This window comes from Epinephelus fuscoguttatus, linkage group LG15, assembly GCF_011397635.1.
Source record: "Epinephelus fuscoguttatus linkage group LG15, E.fuscoguttatus.final_Chr_v1".
NCBI lineage: Eukaryota > Metazoa > Chordata > Actinopteri > Perciformes > Serranidae > Epinephelus > Epinephelus fuscoguttatus.
The window spans coordinates 5,404,989-5,423,884 of NC_064766.1; the positions used below are offsets into that span (position 1 = coordinate 5,404,989).

Consider the following 18,896-nt stretch of genomic DNA (forward strand, 5'->3'; position numbering starts at 1 on the left):
TGGGATTTCATAGTTAAGATGCTGTCATTCAAAATTATGTATTTTTGTAACATTATGCATAATTTAATACTTATATTTATATAAGTATATAAAAATATTTTAAAAGATCTTTCTATGTACCAGCAAAGGGAGCTCGCCTCCCACCAGGGTTATACCATAATTTAAGAACCAGTGTTTTATGCAGATCAGCTCTTAATTTTTCTGAAAAAAGGGAAATACTTTGAATCAGTCCGACAACAGACAATCATGTCGCGTGAGCAGAAGAAAAAGGTACATTTGACTATAAAGACCAGCAGACAATATCGTAATTATTATATTCAGATTTCAGTACTACTGTGGTCAATTCAGAATGGTCGGCAACGGCAACGTGCAAAATAATTTGTTTGAAAGTAATAAATGCAAATTTTACAAAGCATTATGTCTGTACATTTACTATATTAACTGTCAATGTTCAAATATATCTAATGGCATTCAATTCAATTTTCAATTTGATATAGGGAGCATAATAACTTGTTTTGGACTCGAAGTGCAGGACCTGGACTTAATGTGGGACTTGTTGGTCTTGACTTGGGACCTATATCTCAGTTATAAGATATCTGTATCTTTTCTACTTGATGTTGAGCTCAGTATTGTAATGTGGGCTGAGTATATTAGGATAATATCGAGTGTGGTGGCCTTCAGCTGCTGTCAGTCTTCTCTGCACAGTTTGTCATTTCTCATAGTGGATTCATTGATGGTTGATCAGCGTACAGTGTTAATACATAAATGTGTCTGTTCTTTCTTTATCTGTTCATCCAGAGGGCGTACCCCAAGTGTTTTACTTTGGACCATGTGGTAAATACAATGCTATGGTTCTGGAGCTACTGGGACCCAGCTTAGAAGATCTGTTTGACCTCTGTGACCGGACCTTCTCTCTTAAGACAGTACTCATGATAGCTATACAACTGGTAAGGCAAACGCATAAAAACCTTTTCATTCAATTCTCAAAAACAGTCAAAGTGTATTGTTAGATTACTTAGCTCTGCCTTTTTTGCTTCGTCCTTTCCTGCAGATAACCCGTATGGAGTTTGTCCATACCAGAAGCCTGATCTATCGAGACGTGAAGCCTGAGAACTTCCTGGTGGGCCGACCTGGCTCCAAACGGCAACACACCATCCACATCATAGACTTTGGCCTGGCGAAAGAATACATTGACCCAGAGACCAAGAAACACATCCCATACAGAGAACACAAGAGTCTGACTGGAACTGCTAGATATATGAGCATCAATACACATTTGGGGAAAGGTGAGTTGATTCCTCGTGCGACATTTGCACACATGTGCCAATCGTTACACAAATCACAGGTTCTAACCATATCCACCATAGATGTCTAAGGCCCTCTAAAGGCTGTGTGTATATGAGCACTTACAGCAATAAACCTGTCAGGTTTAATTTTTGCTTTATTCTTCTTTGTAAATAGATTTGAAAATGTTCTTTATAATAACATTTTATTTTGTTCACTCTGCCTTTTATTCGAAGGTCTGAGGAAGGTAAAAAGAAAAGAGATTGGTAAAAAGCACTACAAATCACCCATGCATGTTGTTTTCTCTGTAAAATCCAACACACAGACGGCATCGTGATGTGTGTTAACTCTCCAGAAAAGCTGCTTTTTTTTAATCACATTTCTACCAGGAACAACACTCTTCATCTGCTCGGCCTAGACCGTTTCTTCTGTCTTTATGTACACCAGATGTGTTTTACAGGCGTCAGTAAACAATGTGACATTACATGATGATGATCCCCAAGTGAGGGAGAGAGAAGGGGTTGGTGCTGAAACCGCGGGAACAAAAAGGCACATGGCAAAGGCCAAATACAGAAAATAATTAGGGCTGACATTGTTTTATGTTTTTTGTGATACAGTAATGTGTCATTTATTTTTTACTATATCAGATAATTGTAAAAAAAAAAAAAAAAAAAAGTCCCTCCAATTCCCCAGGGCCCACGGTGACATAAATACGTAATTTGTTTTGTTAGTTAGTCAGTTATTCAGTAATATCAGTCAATTATGTGATCCTCACATTTAAGGAGCCAAAACCTGAAAAAGTTTGACGTTTTGCTGAATAAATAACTGAAAAGATTAATGAATCAACAATATTGTAGGCTATGAAAGAGGGACTGCACTTTTAAACAGTTTTTTTTTTGCTGTAAACTAAATTACATGATTGTAGTGTGATGAAACACATCACTGTTGGTGTTAACATTGATATTTTAGCTAAATTGATCAAAACTGATATTTCATGGGTTGAAAATGGTTCTAACGCCACCTGCTGTTTGAAATCAGCCCTGAAACTTGCAAGAACAGTGCTGACACAGAGCCAGCCATTTACAACATTAGAATGTCATTAAAGTTATATCAAAAAAAGAATGTTAATGTCCATTACACTTTAATTCCTTTTGCTCAAAAAAAGTGGGAAAGAAGTGCCAGAACTGTCACCTTTTTTATCCCACCTGTGTTTACAGACCTGCTCAACACATACTTAGGCTTGACAATTATTATCTGTCATGATTAAGAGCAGTTTAAGTCTTTGTTGTTACCTGCAATTTCCACATACTCTGTCTGCGCAGCTCTGCGCAGCACCGCAGATCTGGAGTGACCGACGGCACGTACCCTCGCCTACTGGATGCATTTCTGTAGCGCCGCATAGCGGAGCCACAAGCTCACGTTGGAACTGCAAAATCACGCGATAAAAAGCAGTTGATTAAGTGTGAGCCAGACCAAAACAATAGTTCATTCCGAAGGAGAAAGAGAGAGAAAACAAGTTTAACTTGAGATCATCTTGCTGTTCACATCAACATTACTTAATGATTTTTAAAAACTTGAGAGTTTACAATCCGTAGTCCGTGCATTGTGTTGTATTTTGAAATTTACCGGATGCTGTGTGCGTTCCGTTTCCGGTTTCGTGGATCTGAGCTATGTGGCTTGACGTGCTATGGACATGCAGTTGCTGAAAAATAGACCTGGCGCGGATTTCCGACGAAGCGGAGCACCGTGGTGCTTCTGGGATGCTCCAGAGACGCTGCACGGCACGTCCTGTGAAAAATGAAGCTATTCACTAGAATGGGAGTGTATCTGCTACGCAGTGTGCGGCGCAGACGGAGTATGTGGAAATTGCGGGTTATGCCTCCGCACTGGTGACAACCATGGCCAAGGGCATTATGTTTTCGGGGTTGTACATCCATCTACTGCATTCTCTTGAAAACAATATCTTAAGAATGTCCTCAGAGAATTTCCTCAAACAGTGTCCACTTGGACTCAAGGATGTACTGATTAAATTTTGGTTGTCAACAGGCACTTTGACCTTGTGTCTGTCCCATTCTCATGAACACAATATCTCAGAAATGCCTTGACGGAATTTCTTCAATTTTGGCACCAGCGTCCATTTGGACTCACAGATGAACTGATGTGGTGGCCAAAGGTCAAGGTCACTGTGACCTCACAAAACATGTTTTTGGGCATTATTCAAGAATTCATGCGGTAATTACAACAAAATTTCACATAAATATCTAACAGAATAAAATGATAAAGTGATGACATTATATATCCCAAAGGTCAACTTCACTGTGACATCATAATGTTTTGCCAAAACACTTTTCTGGCCATTACTTAATGTCAGGAACAGAAGGGGAGACATTTGGTCAGATACTGAATTGGTGACACTAATCCTAGGTGTCCACCTTGAAACTCTGCTGATTGTATAGATTTTCTGTGTTGTCGGGTTGAAGATGTGTGTGTGAAGCATCCATGTTTTAGATTCCATAGCTTCTTTACAGCAATATCCATATTTGAAGCATTGTCTACTGTCATGACTACTTATGGGTCAGGACAGACATAGATGTAAACTGTAACTTGAATTCGACTGGTTTGCGGAGGCAAACAACTGCGAGGCAGTAATTCTATTTATTTTGTGTTTCAGAGCAAAGCAGGCGGGATGACCTGGAAGCTCTAGGCCACATGTTCATGTACTTTCTGCGAGGCAGTCTACCCTGGCAGGGACTTAAGGTGAGGAGACAGTTGATCAGTCATGCAGTGTGTTCATCAGTCCAGTCATCTTTGTTTTTTTTCCCCTTCATCACCTCTGTATAGTGGTATTGCATCCATTTATCCCATTATAAATGAACTCCTCTATGTCTCTGTCCTCTTTAGGCTGACACCCTGAAAGAACGTTATCAGAAGATAGGGGACACAAAGAGAGACACACCAATAGAAGTCCTCTGTGAAAGCTTCCCAGGTTTGTTTACACACACCTCTGAAAAAAAGTGTTTTTCTGTGCAGCTGTTGTATATATCAGGCTTGCATATGTTGATCAAATCTTATTTTTCTCTGTATATGAATCTGTGTGTGTGTGGTTTTGGTGCCCGTGTATGTGTGTGTGAATTGTGCCTGTGTGTATGAAACAGAAGAGATGGCCACCTATCTGCGGTACGTGCGTCGGCTGGACTTTTTCGAGAAGCCAGATTATGACTATCTGAGGAAACTCTTTACGGACCTCTTTGACAGAAACGGATACATCTTTGACTACCAGTACGACTGGACTGGAAAACCACTGGTTAGTGTGGAGGGGGTGTATTGTGACACACACACACACACACACACACACACACACACACACACACAGTAAGCTGTCAGAGTTGATATATATAAACTTAGTTTATATATATTTAGGGTTGGGTCCATGTTGAGAGGCCAGTTTGACAGTGATGAAATCATGTGGCTGATGTACTGTGTCAACAGGAACTGATAGTCATGCTATTAATTTCTCTTATCGACAGAAAGTCAAAGACACTTCCTCTTCCGTGTTTAAGTTCCTTTGCAAACTGTAATCTGAACATACTCAATGTGAGTGAGGTCAGCAGAAAACAGTGTTGAAGTTAAACTAATGAGTTTTGAGTTCAGTGGTGAGATTTAAAATTTGACACCCAGCGCCATCACTAACCCTGCCAAATTTGATTTAAATGAGTTTTTAATGACAAAAGAGCTTATTGTACAGGGCTCCTACCCCCAACAGTACAACAGAGTTTTCCATAAACTCAATAATTACATCCACATAAAGAAATTTAACTGACTGTGTATTTCCTTTCTCTGATCCCTTCTTGACCCCACTTCCTGTGTGTTTAGCCCACACCTATTGGTCCAGTGGCCAGTGAGACTCCACTTCAGACGAGCAACCGAGAGAAAGCACCGCAGACCAAAAACCAGGTACAGTCACTCACTCCATATAGAGTCATGTTAGCGTTGCAATTCACAGTAGAGTATGAATATTTGGAACAGAGTCTGTACTGTCAATACCAGCTCAAAAATTACATATGTGCCAGTCTAGTGAAAAGGTCTTCTTGTGTTTTCTTACTGTACGTCTCACACACATACACACACACGCACGCACGCGCGCACACACACACACACACACACACACACACACACACACACACACACACTCAGCTGGCCACACAAAGCAGCTCTGCCTCTCATTCACAGGGCTGCCGTTCAGCTCTTATTTGTTCCACTTGATAAAAGCTGGTTGGCTGTGTTGCAGGGTTAAATTTTTCGGTTTCTTTGTCGATCAACACAAAATAATCAACACTAAAGAAAGCAGCAAATAAGCAAGTGATGATGCAACGATCCAAACTGACTTCACATCTTAAGTAATGGACTAGAAGGAAAGCCTCATTGTTAAATTTCATATTTTTAATTTCCTTGATATTTAATAGTAAAATTGTAGTGCCTGTGTATTGTAGTATTGGCTGGACTTTTTCATGTTTTACAAAATTGTGTCACAGTGGACAGTAATGTATTTTGACATTGATCAACAGAAAAGCTTGAACACACTGAGTGTTGGTTGCCCCTTGTCGGGTCAACACGTGGCTTTAATAAGTCTGTTTGCTTCTTCAGGGAGGATGGCAGCTGTGGTCGGACTGGATCTACAGCTGTGTTACAGTCTTTAATGCACTCTGTTGTGTTTACTGTGCACTTAGCTTAAACCTCATTTCCATTGTATGGTTCAGCTTGAGTCAACTCACTTTTGATACCTGGTCCTTTTCTCAGTTCTTTTTCACTGTGGACAGTACCCACCCAGCGTAGGCAGGGTTCTTTAGTCCTGTTTCTAGCAAGCAGTTCGGTATGGTACAGTTCAGTTCGGTAGGCATTTTTTCATCAACCAAAAGTTGGTGACTTAAATCATTAGTTGAGATGGCCCTGAGTCGACTCGCATGTTGTCCGTCGAATGAATCACTGCACTGTTTTCTTAGCTGTGTTATTGTGCGCAGAGCAATGCAGGAGCAACAGCAGGGTAGGCTGTAAACTTTACAAAGTCTTGCCTCAGAATGACCTCACCACAAAACTAACTGATGGAAGAGGAGATGGATGATGGAAACAGTTGCACTGACGCTTTAAGCTCTCATGCTTACTGTTAGCACCTCCAACCCCCTTCCACACACCCCCCCCAAACCCAAAGTCCTGAATCTTGGTTCAGGTACAGTCCTAATAATATTGGTTCTGATGTAGATTTTGTGTCTTCATAATTGAAATGCAGTGCAGGATTCTGGAATAATAATTATTCATTGCCTGGCATTGATACATTACACTGAGTTGGTAGCGTAGAAATAGAATGAGAGTAGAGCGAACATTAAATGGTTTGTTGTGGTCATTAGACTAATTCAAAAGAAAACAGATGTTGTTTGTCATCATGACATCACACATCCGTGGGGTTGTAAAGTGTGTCACACTTGCTAGTTTGAGATATTAAAAGAATTAGATGATTAACCGATAGAAATAGAAATCCTCCATTCCCGTGCAACAGCAATGCACAAAAGACCTCCTACTCCCAGCTTGTTTGGTTGTTACTGCAAAACCTCACCTCAGTGAGTCTGTGAATTGCCGCAAGTTAGTTTATGGAAGTTAAATGGAAGTAAGCGTGCTCCAAAGGTCATAGTTCTCTGCAATGGCAATTGCACTCTGATCATCCTGCTACATCCATTTGAACGGGAACGGCTGTTTAAAGTCATTCTATGTCTATAGTTGATAGTTAAAATGTTAACACACTGTACAGTTGGCCCTGTGTGCAAGATAAGGCGTGTGTGTGTGTTCCATTTGTTCTACTTTTCACACTACAGCTGCTGCTAATAATAATAATAATGATAGTCTTAATTTATAGTTTACAGAGCACAGTGCTTCACAAAGGCAGCAAAATAAAACAGACATGTCACAAAATCAGATTTAAAAATATTAAAAAACAAATTAAAAACAATTTGGTGTATTAATATCAATACAGTACAGGAAAAGATAATGATAGTAATAGAAAACATTTTCTAAAGTAAATAAAGGCAATTCAAAAGAAAATTAAAACTCAAGTAAAATTAGGAAAGGCTCTGATAAAAGTATGTTTTTAGAATGGACTTAAAGGAGATCACTGACTCAGCCGACCTGATTTCCTTGGGTAGATGGGTCCAGAGCTTTGGGGCCATTGGAACAGACAAAATACCTCAGCCCGAGAACCAAAGGGCCCTGATACACCAAGCTGACGACCATCAGTCAACGTCGGGCTGTCGGTTGAGCACCTGTTGGTCTTGTTTTTGCTGCCTGCCCTGCACTGTTGGTACTAGTGGGCCCTTAATGGCTTCTTTTGGGCCGATTGAACATGTTGAATCGGCATCAGTGAAGGTGGAGCCCATTGGTGGGTGAAATCACTCTGATTTGCGGTTCAGCTCAGCACACGAGAAGAGAAACAGAAGAGAGGAAAGTAAACAAACAGCTAAAGTCAAGAGGGAATGAGATTAAAACAAACTTGTTATATCGGGTAAGATTATGTTTTCAGTCATTGAGCTCTTTTGCAGAAACGGTTCGTGGTAGTTTGTGTCATTGTTTGCTAGGGCACGGTAAATATCATTTGCTCTTTCTGCATCAGGTTATGTTATTAATGTGCTAACTGGCTAACAAGCATCTTGAATGCTTCCTGTCAGTCTTCTGGTGTCCCTTTTTGAATGACGAATACAGACTACCACCACTTGCTGGTGTGGAGAGATCATTCCTCACACACAGGTGTAGGACATACATGCTAGTTAGCCGTTGGCTTTACTCTTTGATATGTTCAAGTACAAGTTTTGTCTGACATACAGGCAAAGTGAGGCATCACAACAGGCGACCTTAGCCGCCATTGATGTCGGTTTACTGCGTCTGGGCCTTTTAAGGATAACTTCGGTATTTTTCAACCTGGGCCCTATTTCCCCATGTGTATGTGTGCGTATGATTCATAGGTACAACTCGTTCTAAAATTAGCCGTGAAATGAGCTAAAACGGTAATGGGGGCAAATGCGTCCCATATAAGTTTGTGCATTAAAAGTGCTTTTTTTCTCCACTGACCGGTTCAGATCGCCAGTGCTGTCTCTGTAAATAGCATAATAAGTGTTACTAAAATCCTGAACTCTTTTCTAAAACATACTGGCAGCCAGTGTAAAGAGGGCTGATGTGATCATGTGTCTTGGTTCTGGTTAAAAGCCTGGAAACTGAGTTCTGTACAGTCTGGAGTGGATCCATAGTCAGGCAGATAAAGAGGCAATTGCAGTAGCATGATGAGATGAAGGCATGTAATATTCTTTGTGTCTTTAACAGTTAAGATAGATTATATTTTTGAAATATTGGTAAGATGATAAAAACATGATTGCACAAGCTTTGTGGTGTGCTGCTTTAAACTTAAATTACTTTCAAACCACACGCCAACCTCTACATTTTGTTGAGGATGGAATATTTTCAGCATGGCAACACCCTGCACACTCTGCAGATTAATATTCTGCTGGACAGACATGTTTTAGTGGATAAGCACCTTTTTACAACAGTCTCCTTTTTGTTCTGACTTGGTAGCATGGTCTGTGTTCAAGTCTTCCCCTGCCTCTTCTTAGTGTTCGACTGTGACATTTTTAAAATACTTTGTGACCTGACACTTGCAGTTCACATCCTGCTTTATACCACATCAAATGGTGTTTCCAAGTCAATATCTTTGCGTATTTTACAGTGAGTGGTTGCACTGGTTATACAGTCCACCCCTTCTTTTACAATCACAAACACAAATGCACTTTAGTTCTGTTTCACTCTTAATTCCAAAAAACAGGTGTGAGGCAGGTGAGGTTGAGGCAACACAGAATATAAACCTCTCCCTTCCCCTTTTGCATGGGGTTTCCGCAGTGCACACTCTCCTGTGCACTCACACTGTACTGCACACTTGATGCCTACCCTCCTGTTGCTCCTCCACCAAATACTGATTCTGAACTCACTATTTCTTTTCTCTTTCCTTCTTCACTCTCTCCTCATTCTTATGTCTCCTCACCCCGCCACTTCTCTCCTCCATCTGCTCGTCTTCCCACTTCTCCCTTGCCTTACTGCTTTCCCTTCTTCTTTTTCTCTGTTCCAACCTGTCTCTTCTTCCTTCCATTGCGAGCCCCGTCTTTCATCTCACCTATTCTCTTTGCCTTTCCTCTCTCCACCGCCACCACCTCTTTCCCCTCCTCCTTCACCCCTTCTCGTTTATCCTGCGATCGGCTTCCCGTCTCCTCTAGTCTCCAGAGGGGAGAGGCAGTGAGTCGCAGCCCACTCCAGTGACCAATCGAGAGCTGCTGGGCTCCCATCTCACTGCTGATAGGCTGGGCGGGTCTGTCCAGGTACTGGGAGGAAGGGTTAGCTCTGCTGGCTTGTTTGTCTGCCTACCTGTCTATCTGTCTGCCTGCATGATCTTCTCTGTCTTTGCAGCAGGGCTGTTTCTTCACAACCTCAGTTATTCCCTAACATGGGTCGACTATAATAGAAATTTTATATTAAAACCTTTATGTATCCATGTTAGGTTTGTACATCATATGTTAGAGTATATTATACGTATTTTAATACTACCATCCCCTTTTTCCACATTAAAATAATGGAGACTTTCTGCGAGGAGACAGAAGGTTGCTTCTCTATTGACATAGCATAGAGTGTAAAGACCACATGATGTAGACTGCTTTTTGTAAGCTGATAAGGTGGAAGAGGCTGGGTTTCTTAAGTGTTTGTAGCTACTAGTGATGGGCAGGTCAGGGTTTTTTAAAGCCTGCACCAACCCAGTCCATTATAAGAACAAGTCCGTCCAGCCTGACCCATGAACATAAGCGTGAATCAATGACCTGAACCCTACCTGCAAATCAAAGCTAAAAGTTTCTGATAATGACCAATGCTAACAACAACCTACGTGCTGTGGGCTTTATTGTATGTAATTCCCAGTAAATATCACAATTTAAAATGTGTTTTCTCATTTAAAAAGTAAAAATGGAGAAAGACAGCAAGTACTCACCCATCTTTTAAGTGGTAACACCTCCAGTATGATCTCGAGCGCACAGTTGATATCCAACATGGTTTGTTTACATGGTGTTTACATGGAAGACAGGCTGTTCTCACAAACTGCTAGTATGTTTTCCTATGAAAAATAATGCACCCAACTTCATACGTTTACCACATACTTTGAAAGGCTGTGATCACGTGACCAACGTGATGACTGAAATAAATAAGTCCCGAGTGGTCTGTAATAAGGCAGGTTGCGGTGGTGCATGGGTCACAAAAACACGGTCTTTCCCCTGGAGTCACCTGTTCAGAACCGTGTGAACTCTAAGTGAACTTTGAGTCATTTTAAGGTACATCCTCACAATGTTTCTCTTCCTAAACCTAACCACAGTAACTTCAAGTTACATAACGTAACTGTATGTTAAGAACATAACGTCATTTCTGTGGTGCTAATTCGTCAGACATCATACAAACTGTTCCAAGAATACGTTGCAGAAGTGCATATTTAATGTATTAAGTGAGGACAGAGAGGCACTTGCTTGCTGTTAGGACACAGTGTTAGGCCTCCATATTTGCAGAGAGAAATATTCTTATCGGACATTATGACAAGAGAGATTTTAACATGTCAGACTTTTACAGATATTCCTGGTCAAATGTTTAATAAAGCCTGAGTTGTGACAGTGCTGATGATAAAGCTGCTGGCTGTGCGAAAGAGACAGAGAGAGGGGAAGAGAGAGGTTGTGAGTCGAACTACTGCACAATGTTTCTCTAAAGACCTTTTTAAATAGGAATTGTGCAGATTTGCAGGAAAGCCTAATCAGTCTTCGTTCAGCATTGGCAGTATAAAAACAAAATCGGCGAGTGCAGCGAAATGCCGCCTGCCTACTTTTATTCATACAGAATGTGCCTTTTTCGGGGCAATGGGGGGCGTGAGAAAGTACCAAAACGTGTAGCTCAGCGTGTGACGTAATCAGTGACATGGGAGGGAAGCCACGGCTGGTCAGTCCTTCGTTCCTTCACCGTTTATGGCCTCTTCGTTTGCGAGGGCAAGGAGGGCACACTAGGTGAAACTTAGCTTGTAGTACTCAAAGCGCCAAAAAATACATTTGAAAAACTGAACAGCAATGTCTCTTTCCAGAGATCATGACCTGGTTACTAAGATAATCCACAGACCTTGTTGTGAGCAGTTTCCTGTAGGAACTATTGTCTTTATACCGAATTACACCCGCCAACTGCATCACTGAGCAGAAGGAAGTGTGCATCTACTCATGGACAAGAGGCTCATGCTTGTGACATTGCAAGATGTAAACATTAATGGCATCCTCCTTGGCTGAGGTGGTGCTGGATGAGCTAGCAGTTGATTCTAGCTGATTAAAAAAACACAGTTCAGTCATGGCTTGGACACTGAAGGGCCAGGGAATATTTAAAAGACAAAGGAACAATGGGTGAAATAATTAAGGGAACTAAACACAGCTGCAGCAAAACTGTATAAGCAGGTATGTGATGTTAGAGTTGTCGCTGTTCAGCGTGAAGTAAGAACAAATTCAAGGCCACAAAGTAGTCATTGCTTCTCATTGTGAGTCATTAAGCAGAGGTGCCGCTACTTTGCATGGCAGCAGAATGAATGTTGATAATGCCTGTATCCATACATGTGAGAAGCTTCCCTTGATGTCACAGCTCTCATGGACTGTTAGACCATGTCCACATTAAGCTGGCTACATTTGAAAACAGTCTTTTCTCTGGTGAAGCTGGAGAGCAGGACACAGGTGGATGCTTGTCACTCTGCTGTTTGGCTCGTAGGCACATTTGTACCAAGTGAAAAAAGAAGATGATGACTTTGATCTGTTTTTCTATTGGTTTAGTGTGTTGGTGTAGAAAAAGAACGTCTCAAAAATGACCTGAAAACACTAGTGTAGAAGCATGTTGCTTTCACACATGAACAGCATTTTCAGTTTTATCAGCCTTCGTGTGGACGTAATGCAAGTCTTTAATTTTGTCCGCCAAGATCGGGTGTTGGCACAGCTGCACTCACCTCTCTGTCTCTTCCATTTCTTACCTCCAGGTGATGAGTTCAACCAATGGAGAGCTGAATACAGACGACCCCACAGCAGGGCACTCCAACGCACCAATCACGGCCAATGCAGAGGTGGAAGTGGCTGATGATACCAAGTAAGGACATACACACGCAAGTTATAGTAGCATATGAAGTATGTGTAGAATAAGTCAACACCTGCAACTTTTCCTTTTGCCATCTGCAATAGAAACAGAAATATCCAAGTTTAGATTTAGACCAACTTATGCTACTTTAAAAAAACAAGATATTAAACTGACTCCACTAACACAAATAAAATAGCAAATGGGATAAGTTAACCTTCAGGGCTTTCTGTCAGAGACCTTTCTGAAAGAAATCTTTTCATTTTAATCTAAACCATCATCTTTTTCATAAAACTTGAGGTCCATGTGGTTTAAAGCCCTGAAGACAAACTTCTCCAAACAGCCATAAATTACAGATATACAAAAGATCATTCAACAAAAATATAACATTCAGCTCAGTAATAACTGTTGAGGTTCAGAGACAAAACAATTGATTTTTGCTAATCACTCATTATTAGCTTAAGCATGTTTACATTGCATAAATTAACCTAGTGGCTAGCGGACATTTTTCCTCTGCCCATAGCTTAACAAATTACATGCAATGTTATTATTTTTCTTACTCACCAGTGGTTAAAGTCACTGCATCTCCTGACAGAACAGCTCAGTTAAATAGCAGCCTACATGCATGTTTTTTCAGCTGAAAATTGTTAAAACAGAGCAGCTAATGTTGCTAAAGCAAGAAGCTAGCGGAGTGAGACGCTCGTACGGGCAGGTAATGTACATCGTGTTTTTATCTCATAACAGCAAATCTACATACACCATGTGTGCTGTCTGTTGTCCTCTATTTTCTCTGAAACCCAAAATATTTCCACTCTTCTGATTAATTCCCAAGTAAATAAAGTTATCCTCATCGTCTTTCTCTTGGCTGCTTGCCACCTGCCTGCCACTGTTTGACATTGACAGACTTTCAAAATAAAAGCCTGTGCTAAAGATAACGATATGGATTGATGTTTTCACTATGCATTGATGTGATTGAATCGTTGATTATTAAATCGATATATCCATCCAGATCAATGGATCGTTACACCCCTTCTGATCAGAGGAGCTCCAGTCTGTGTTTGTCTGCATCTGTGGCACGTCAGCCTTCAATATTTATAGGCCATTACTCTTAACATGTAACCAGTCACATAGTGCTGCGATTGTGACATTGAGCGATGCTATGGAGAAGTGACTGCAGTCAGCCAAGTGGCTGCATTAGAGCCAAGTAAAGCTTTTTTCAATTAATTTATTTTATCATAGGGCTGGGCAGTATGACCTAAAATTCATATCACGGTATAAATCGAATCCCTTCACGGTAACGGTATATATCGCGGTATAAATTTAAGTGTAAAAGTTGTAATAGAAGTGTTTCTGAATGGGTTTTGTAGTCCCTTAGCAAAGCTAAATTGATTAAAAAAAAAAACCAACAACAACAAAAGCAAAGATATAATGTATTTTTAGAACGTTTATTGTGCAGAATGCAGATCTCAAAACTCAAAATTAAAACCCAGTACTCTATGGTGCAAAATGTCCCCTGGGATCTATATCAAAAGGTAATTTCCTTCTTTTAGCAAAATCCTAAATGACTGAGTTGTGTTTTTTCCACCTGGACCTTTATGCTCTGCCATTTCTTCTCTAATCATCACGCTGTAACCTGCGACAGGCTGTTATGATACCACAACTATCACACATTCACATATGGAGTTTTTTGTGGAGCCCCTAGCGTCACATAGGTTTACATTACCAAAGGTTTATGACAAACTCTCTTGCCGAAAACCAACTCCCGTGTGCGCACGGCGAGAGAGGAGAGGGAGAGGCGCTGTGCTGCTGCCAGAGGAGACACTGAATGAGTTCCCTCTGAGCGGTAAGTCGCTAAAAGAGTCTGAGAAGTCCGGGGCTGTTCCTAAAACATTAACTCACTCACTCACAAGTTCTCCAGCAACACATGTTGCACGTGCTACGCTAAATCATGGACGTGAACCAGCTCCTCTTGCTCCGCTGTCTCTGTGCTCGCAGCCATTTTCACACTGAGGCAGGTGCGATGATGTCATCAACGATAGGACGGTAGAGCGCAAATCTCTACCGTGGGCCAAATTTATATCATTTCTACCGTCTACCGCATATACTGTGCAGCCCTATTTTATCGGCTATCATATCAAAAAAATAATGATTTCAATAATCTTAAAAATGCTAAATTTTTCAGGAAATAATCAGTCGATTCTCACTTCCTGTAGATTGGTCATTCGTAACGAATGACTGCTACAAAGCAGTGCTTCAGGAGGTGTATACTTTGCACAAATAAGATGCTGACAGTGCAACAAGTCTGCTTGTTCTCTCGCTTTCTCTCACACTTTCAGTCTTCAGAAGCTGTTTTCTCTTCTGCTTTTATTTTACATTTATAATTATTTTCTGTTATGACCATTTGAGATAGGGGTAGAGGTAGTTAAGTGGCCATCACCCCTACTATAAAAAGCTGATCTAAAAAATATACATGTAGCTGTCTACAAGAGGTGTAAATCACAAGTTTCATCACAATGCTGTATTGATTCCTTGGACAAGGATACAACCTTGTTCATATCACAAAGTCTGCCACAGTATGCTTTCGATTCAGTTCAATTCAGGGGCCTGAGATCGATATGTGACGATATCAGTAAATATCTTCATTGTCTTTTTCTTGGCTACTTACCATTATCTGCGTGGGGCGAGCAGTGATTGAATGTTGAGGAGGGAGGTATGCTCGAACAGAAATGGTAACACAGACTTGCATTGGGAATTTCAAAATAAAGGCATACCTTACATATGATTATATGTATCAATGCTTTCACTTTGCATCAATGATGTAGGATTGTTTATCACGGAATCCATATATCAGTCCAGACTGATGCACTTTTACATCTCAACAATCTACTGTATTTGTTACTTGTTACATGTACAAGAGCTCGTAGTGCTCATAGTGGGGTTGACATGTTTATTTCACAGAGTTCAGTGCTAGTTAAAATAAATATTAATGATAACGAGCAAAGCTGTATCTGAAATCTGTTTATGACGGTTTGTGTGTTGCAGGTGCTGCTGTTTCTTCAAGAGGAGGAAGAGGAAAGCCCTCCAGAGACACAAATGAAAATGAGAGATGAGAGAGAAACCCTGGTTTCCTTTTGTTTTTCTCTCTCTTTTTTTCTCTAGCCCTCTTCATATAGCCCTCTCTTTCCTCCCCACTCAGTCCCCCTCTGACCCTCCTCCTCTGCTGTTGGGGGTCCTGTAGTTTACCTTGGGTCGACTGGACTGGCCGGACCACCGGGCAGCACAATATGTTTGCTAAGCTGATCTACTGGTTTCTGCTGCTCTGGAACAACCGGACAGACAGAGTAACATGTTTGCCGTTCCACCTCGGAGCTTTAACTGTGGACTAGCTGTACCAGCAGAGGAGTCTTCACGTATTTATGGTCACAAACTGAACTGAAACTGGATAAACACTCACTGCTGTTGGAAACAAGTGACCACAAACAAACAGCTGATAGACTGTAAAAGGCAAGCTGATTGGCTGACAGACTGGATTCAGCTAGATTACTGGCAGACTGGCTGGTTCTCTATTTTTTTTGTTTTTGTTTTTTTCTTCCTTACTGACTGGTTCAGAGGAGAGAGAAGTGTGTTTCCGAGGATATACAGAAGAAAGGAGAACAAAGGATGGGAAGTAACGAGACTGTCGGACCACACGCACACAAAACATACACTTGTACAAACACGCTGCACATTTTCTCAAGTTCATCATAAAGAGACTTCATGGACATAAAGATGCAGCTCTTGCACATAGTCTATAAAGTTTTTATTCCCTAGGGTCAAAGGCAGTATACCATGAGCGGCTTGGTCTATTTCCTGCAACGGATTGGGCTTGGTGTACTACTCAGACACATTCACCCTCAGAGGAAAAACCTCACAACCACCAGAATCGGAAGTTGAAAAAGATGTTTATGTGAAAATTATGCTTTTCCTGTTTTAATTTCTAACTAAAAAAGACTGTCTACAGTTTGGAACCTGTGTTTTTTTTTTCTTTTTCCTTTTTTTTTTGAGTTCCAAAAGTTTGTGTTTTGTAGCTTGAAGTGTGTTCCTCAAAATGTATTTTTTTTAACTTGTATTTTTAATTTTCCCGTTTTTTGTTTTTTTTTTCCCCTCTTTCTCTCTGGGTTGGAGGATGGAAAGTCGGATAACTCCATTAAAAAAACAACCAAACAAAATAAAAGCTGATCTTTATTTAAGGGAATCATGAACCAAACATTTTTTTCAGTTTGAAGGATATTTTGCCAATGTTTCAGTGAGTCATCATTGCAGATACAGTAGGATCATAAAGTCAGGTCAGTACATTGGTCTGAACTGAAGCATGATTCTTTATCAGAACAGTTTTGTCAGTCCATCATTAGACTGTGGTTTCCACATAAAGTGCAAACTGCCACACTTGAGAAAAAAATGGATAAAATAGAGTACAGATCTGTTGGGAAAGTGTCAGTACCTTGGTCGGTGTTTGTATGCTGAAGTGTGTTGAGCTTAAATGGATAGTTCGGATAGTTCAAAGTAGGGCTGTATAAGGTACCTAGCCATATTCACCATATTATGTACAGTAGATGTCAGTTGGCATGCCCCCAGTTTGGAAAAGCAGGCAATAATACCACCAAGCAAGCTAAGCTATGTGCTGCTGTGGACAGGGCAGCAGTAAAACACATTTTAGCCTCCTTAAAAAATATTAGTTTAAGTGTACACTACATTTAGAGTATTTTCACTGCTTTATATTATCACCAGACAACCCCTTCCAACATGGGGAAATGGAGCAGTTCTTTCGCTCTCTTCAAAGCCACCAGACTGCTTTGACAAAAACAGTAATTTTAACCTCACAGAAAACAGGAGCTGCTGGTTTACTGCTGCCCTGATCAGTTAGTTCATGTTATTGTGTGACTCTGGTGAATCCTATCTATGTCTGTAAATCACCAAAGTCACACAATATCACAAACAAACCAAACAATCAAGGCTGCAGCAAACCATCAGCTCCTGCGTTCTGCAAAGTAAAATTGCTGTTTTTGTCAGTGGTGTCTGCCTTTCAGGGCAACATGGAAAACTGCTTCAGTTCCCCATCAGAAAGGGCTGCCTGATGACAATGCGCAGTGCTGATCCATACGTCCAGTCTTATTCACTTCGAGGCGGGGTTGTGGAGCCAGCAGGCCAATCAAAGCACCCTAGACGTCCTTCTATCCAGCAATGCTTTCCAGCTCCTCCTGGGGGACCCTGAGGCGTTCCCAGGCCAGATGAGATATGTAATCCCTCCAGCGTGTTTTAGGTCTACCTCGGGATCTCCTACCAGTTGGACATGCCCAGAACACCTCTAAAGGGGGGTGTCCAGGAAGCATCCTGGTCAGATGCCTGAACCACCTCAACTGACCCCTTTTGACATGAAGGGGCAGCGGGTGCTGCACCAGGCGAGCGAGTGAAGCACTGTAAGTATTCTAAATATGGCGTACAGTTCAATTGATGCTGATTTTTTTTATGGTGGTTTTGCTGCAGCCCCCATCGACAGCAGTACATTGCCTAGCTGCCTGCTTCTCCAAACTGGGGGTGTGCCGACCGCCATCCACTGCAGGTAATACACTGACTGAAAATCTGAGGTGTCCCTTTAAGTAATATTACACATCAGCCCTTTTTCAAAATGGCTAAGAGTGAGTGCTTCATCAAATATATAATGAAGCATCAACTTACGAGAAGGCATTAATGTCTTGAACTGACAGAAAAGGGAATTAAAAAAATTGAATCCATTCATCCAGTGGTTGTCCAGATGTTTCATTCTGGACCAACTGACTGACACTGCCATCTAGAGCCCTGCAGCTAGTGGGGCTGAAAACGACACAAGCTGCAAATAAGAGGGCTGTTTGTAAAAATGTCCTTTATGGAGTGCAATTACAAAAACATTATTTATCTTTATATTTCTTTTATAGGATTTATAAATGTAAATAAGTTTTGTTAAGTGTGATAAAATATCAGGAGATGTGGAAGATGCAGGTGCTCCTGGCCTTATCTTCACATTTTGAGCTTTTAAATATTTGAAGGTGTCCCTAAATCCAGTGCTGATAATCTTATTTTATACTCTGGACCACTTAGACATTAAAGGTGTTAATGTACTGCCAAATTACCAGTGTAATATAAATATAAAGAGGCAATCAGTGCAAGGAGGGTCAAGAAAAAGTTGAGTGTTTCTTTCTGTGATCTTTGTTTCTGGCAGCCACATTTTGCAGCTACTGGATGTTAATGATAGATGTGAGCTTTGATATAGAGGAAAAAAAGAGTTGCAAACCATGTGAGAGGAGTTACTAATGAGTGTGAATAACAGCCAGGTCAGTAGGAGACAAACCTAATTTTGATGTATTTGCAGGAAAAATTGTGGCATTTCTTATTTA

At 40.9% G+C, this 18,896-nt stretch overlaps 1 protein-coding gene across 4 annotated transcripts in view; it reads left to right on the forward strand.

Annotated features, from left to right (window-relative positions):
• The window catches only part of LOC125902652 (casein kinase I-like), a 33,620-nt gene extending 16,906 nt beyond the window's left edge, over positions 1-16,714 (forward strand). Inside the window, exons 4-12 of one of the 4 annotated variants that reach the window (XM_049599175.1) lie at positions 799-947; positions 1,052-1,286; positions 3,956-4,041; positions 4,186-4,270; positions 4,440-4,588; positions 5,158-5,238; positions 9,585-9,686; positions 12,395-12,501; positions 15,529-16,714. In XM_049599175.1, the coding sequence (XP_049455132.1) occupies positions 799-947; positions 1,052-1,286; positions 3,956-4,041; positions 4,186-4,270; positions 4,440-4,588; positions 5,158-5,238; positions 9,585-9,686; positions 12,395-12,501; positions 15,529-15,583 (1,049 nt within the window). In that variant the 3' untranslated portion in view covers positions 15,584-16,714. The remainder of the gene's footprint in view (positions 1-798; positions 948-1,051; positions 1,287-3,955; positions 4,042-4,185; positions 4,271-4,439; positions 4,589-5,157; positions 5,239-9,584; positions 9,687-12,394; positions 12,502-15,528) is intronic. The other 3 variants (XM_049599176.1, XM_049599178.1, XM_049599179.1) reach the window with 3 other exon arrangements.
• Positions 16,715-18,896: the final 2,182 nt, after the last annotated feature.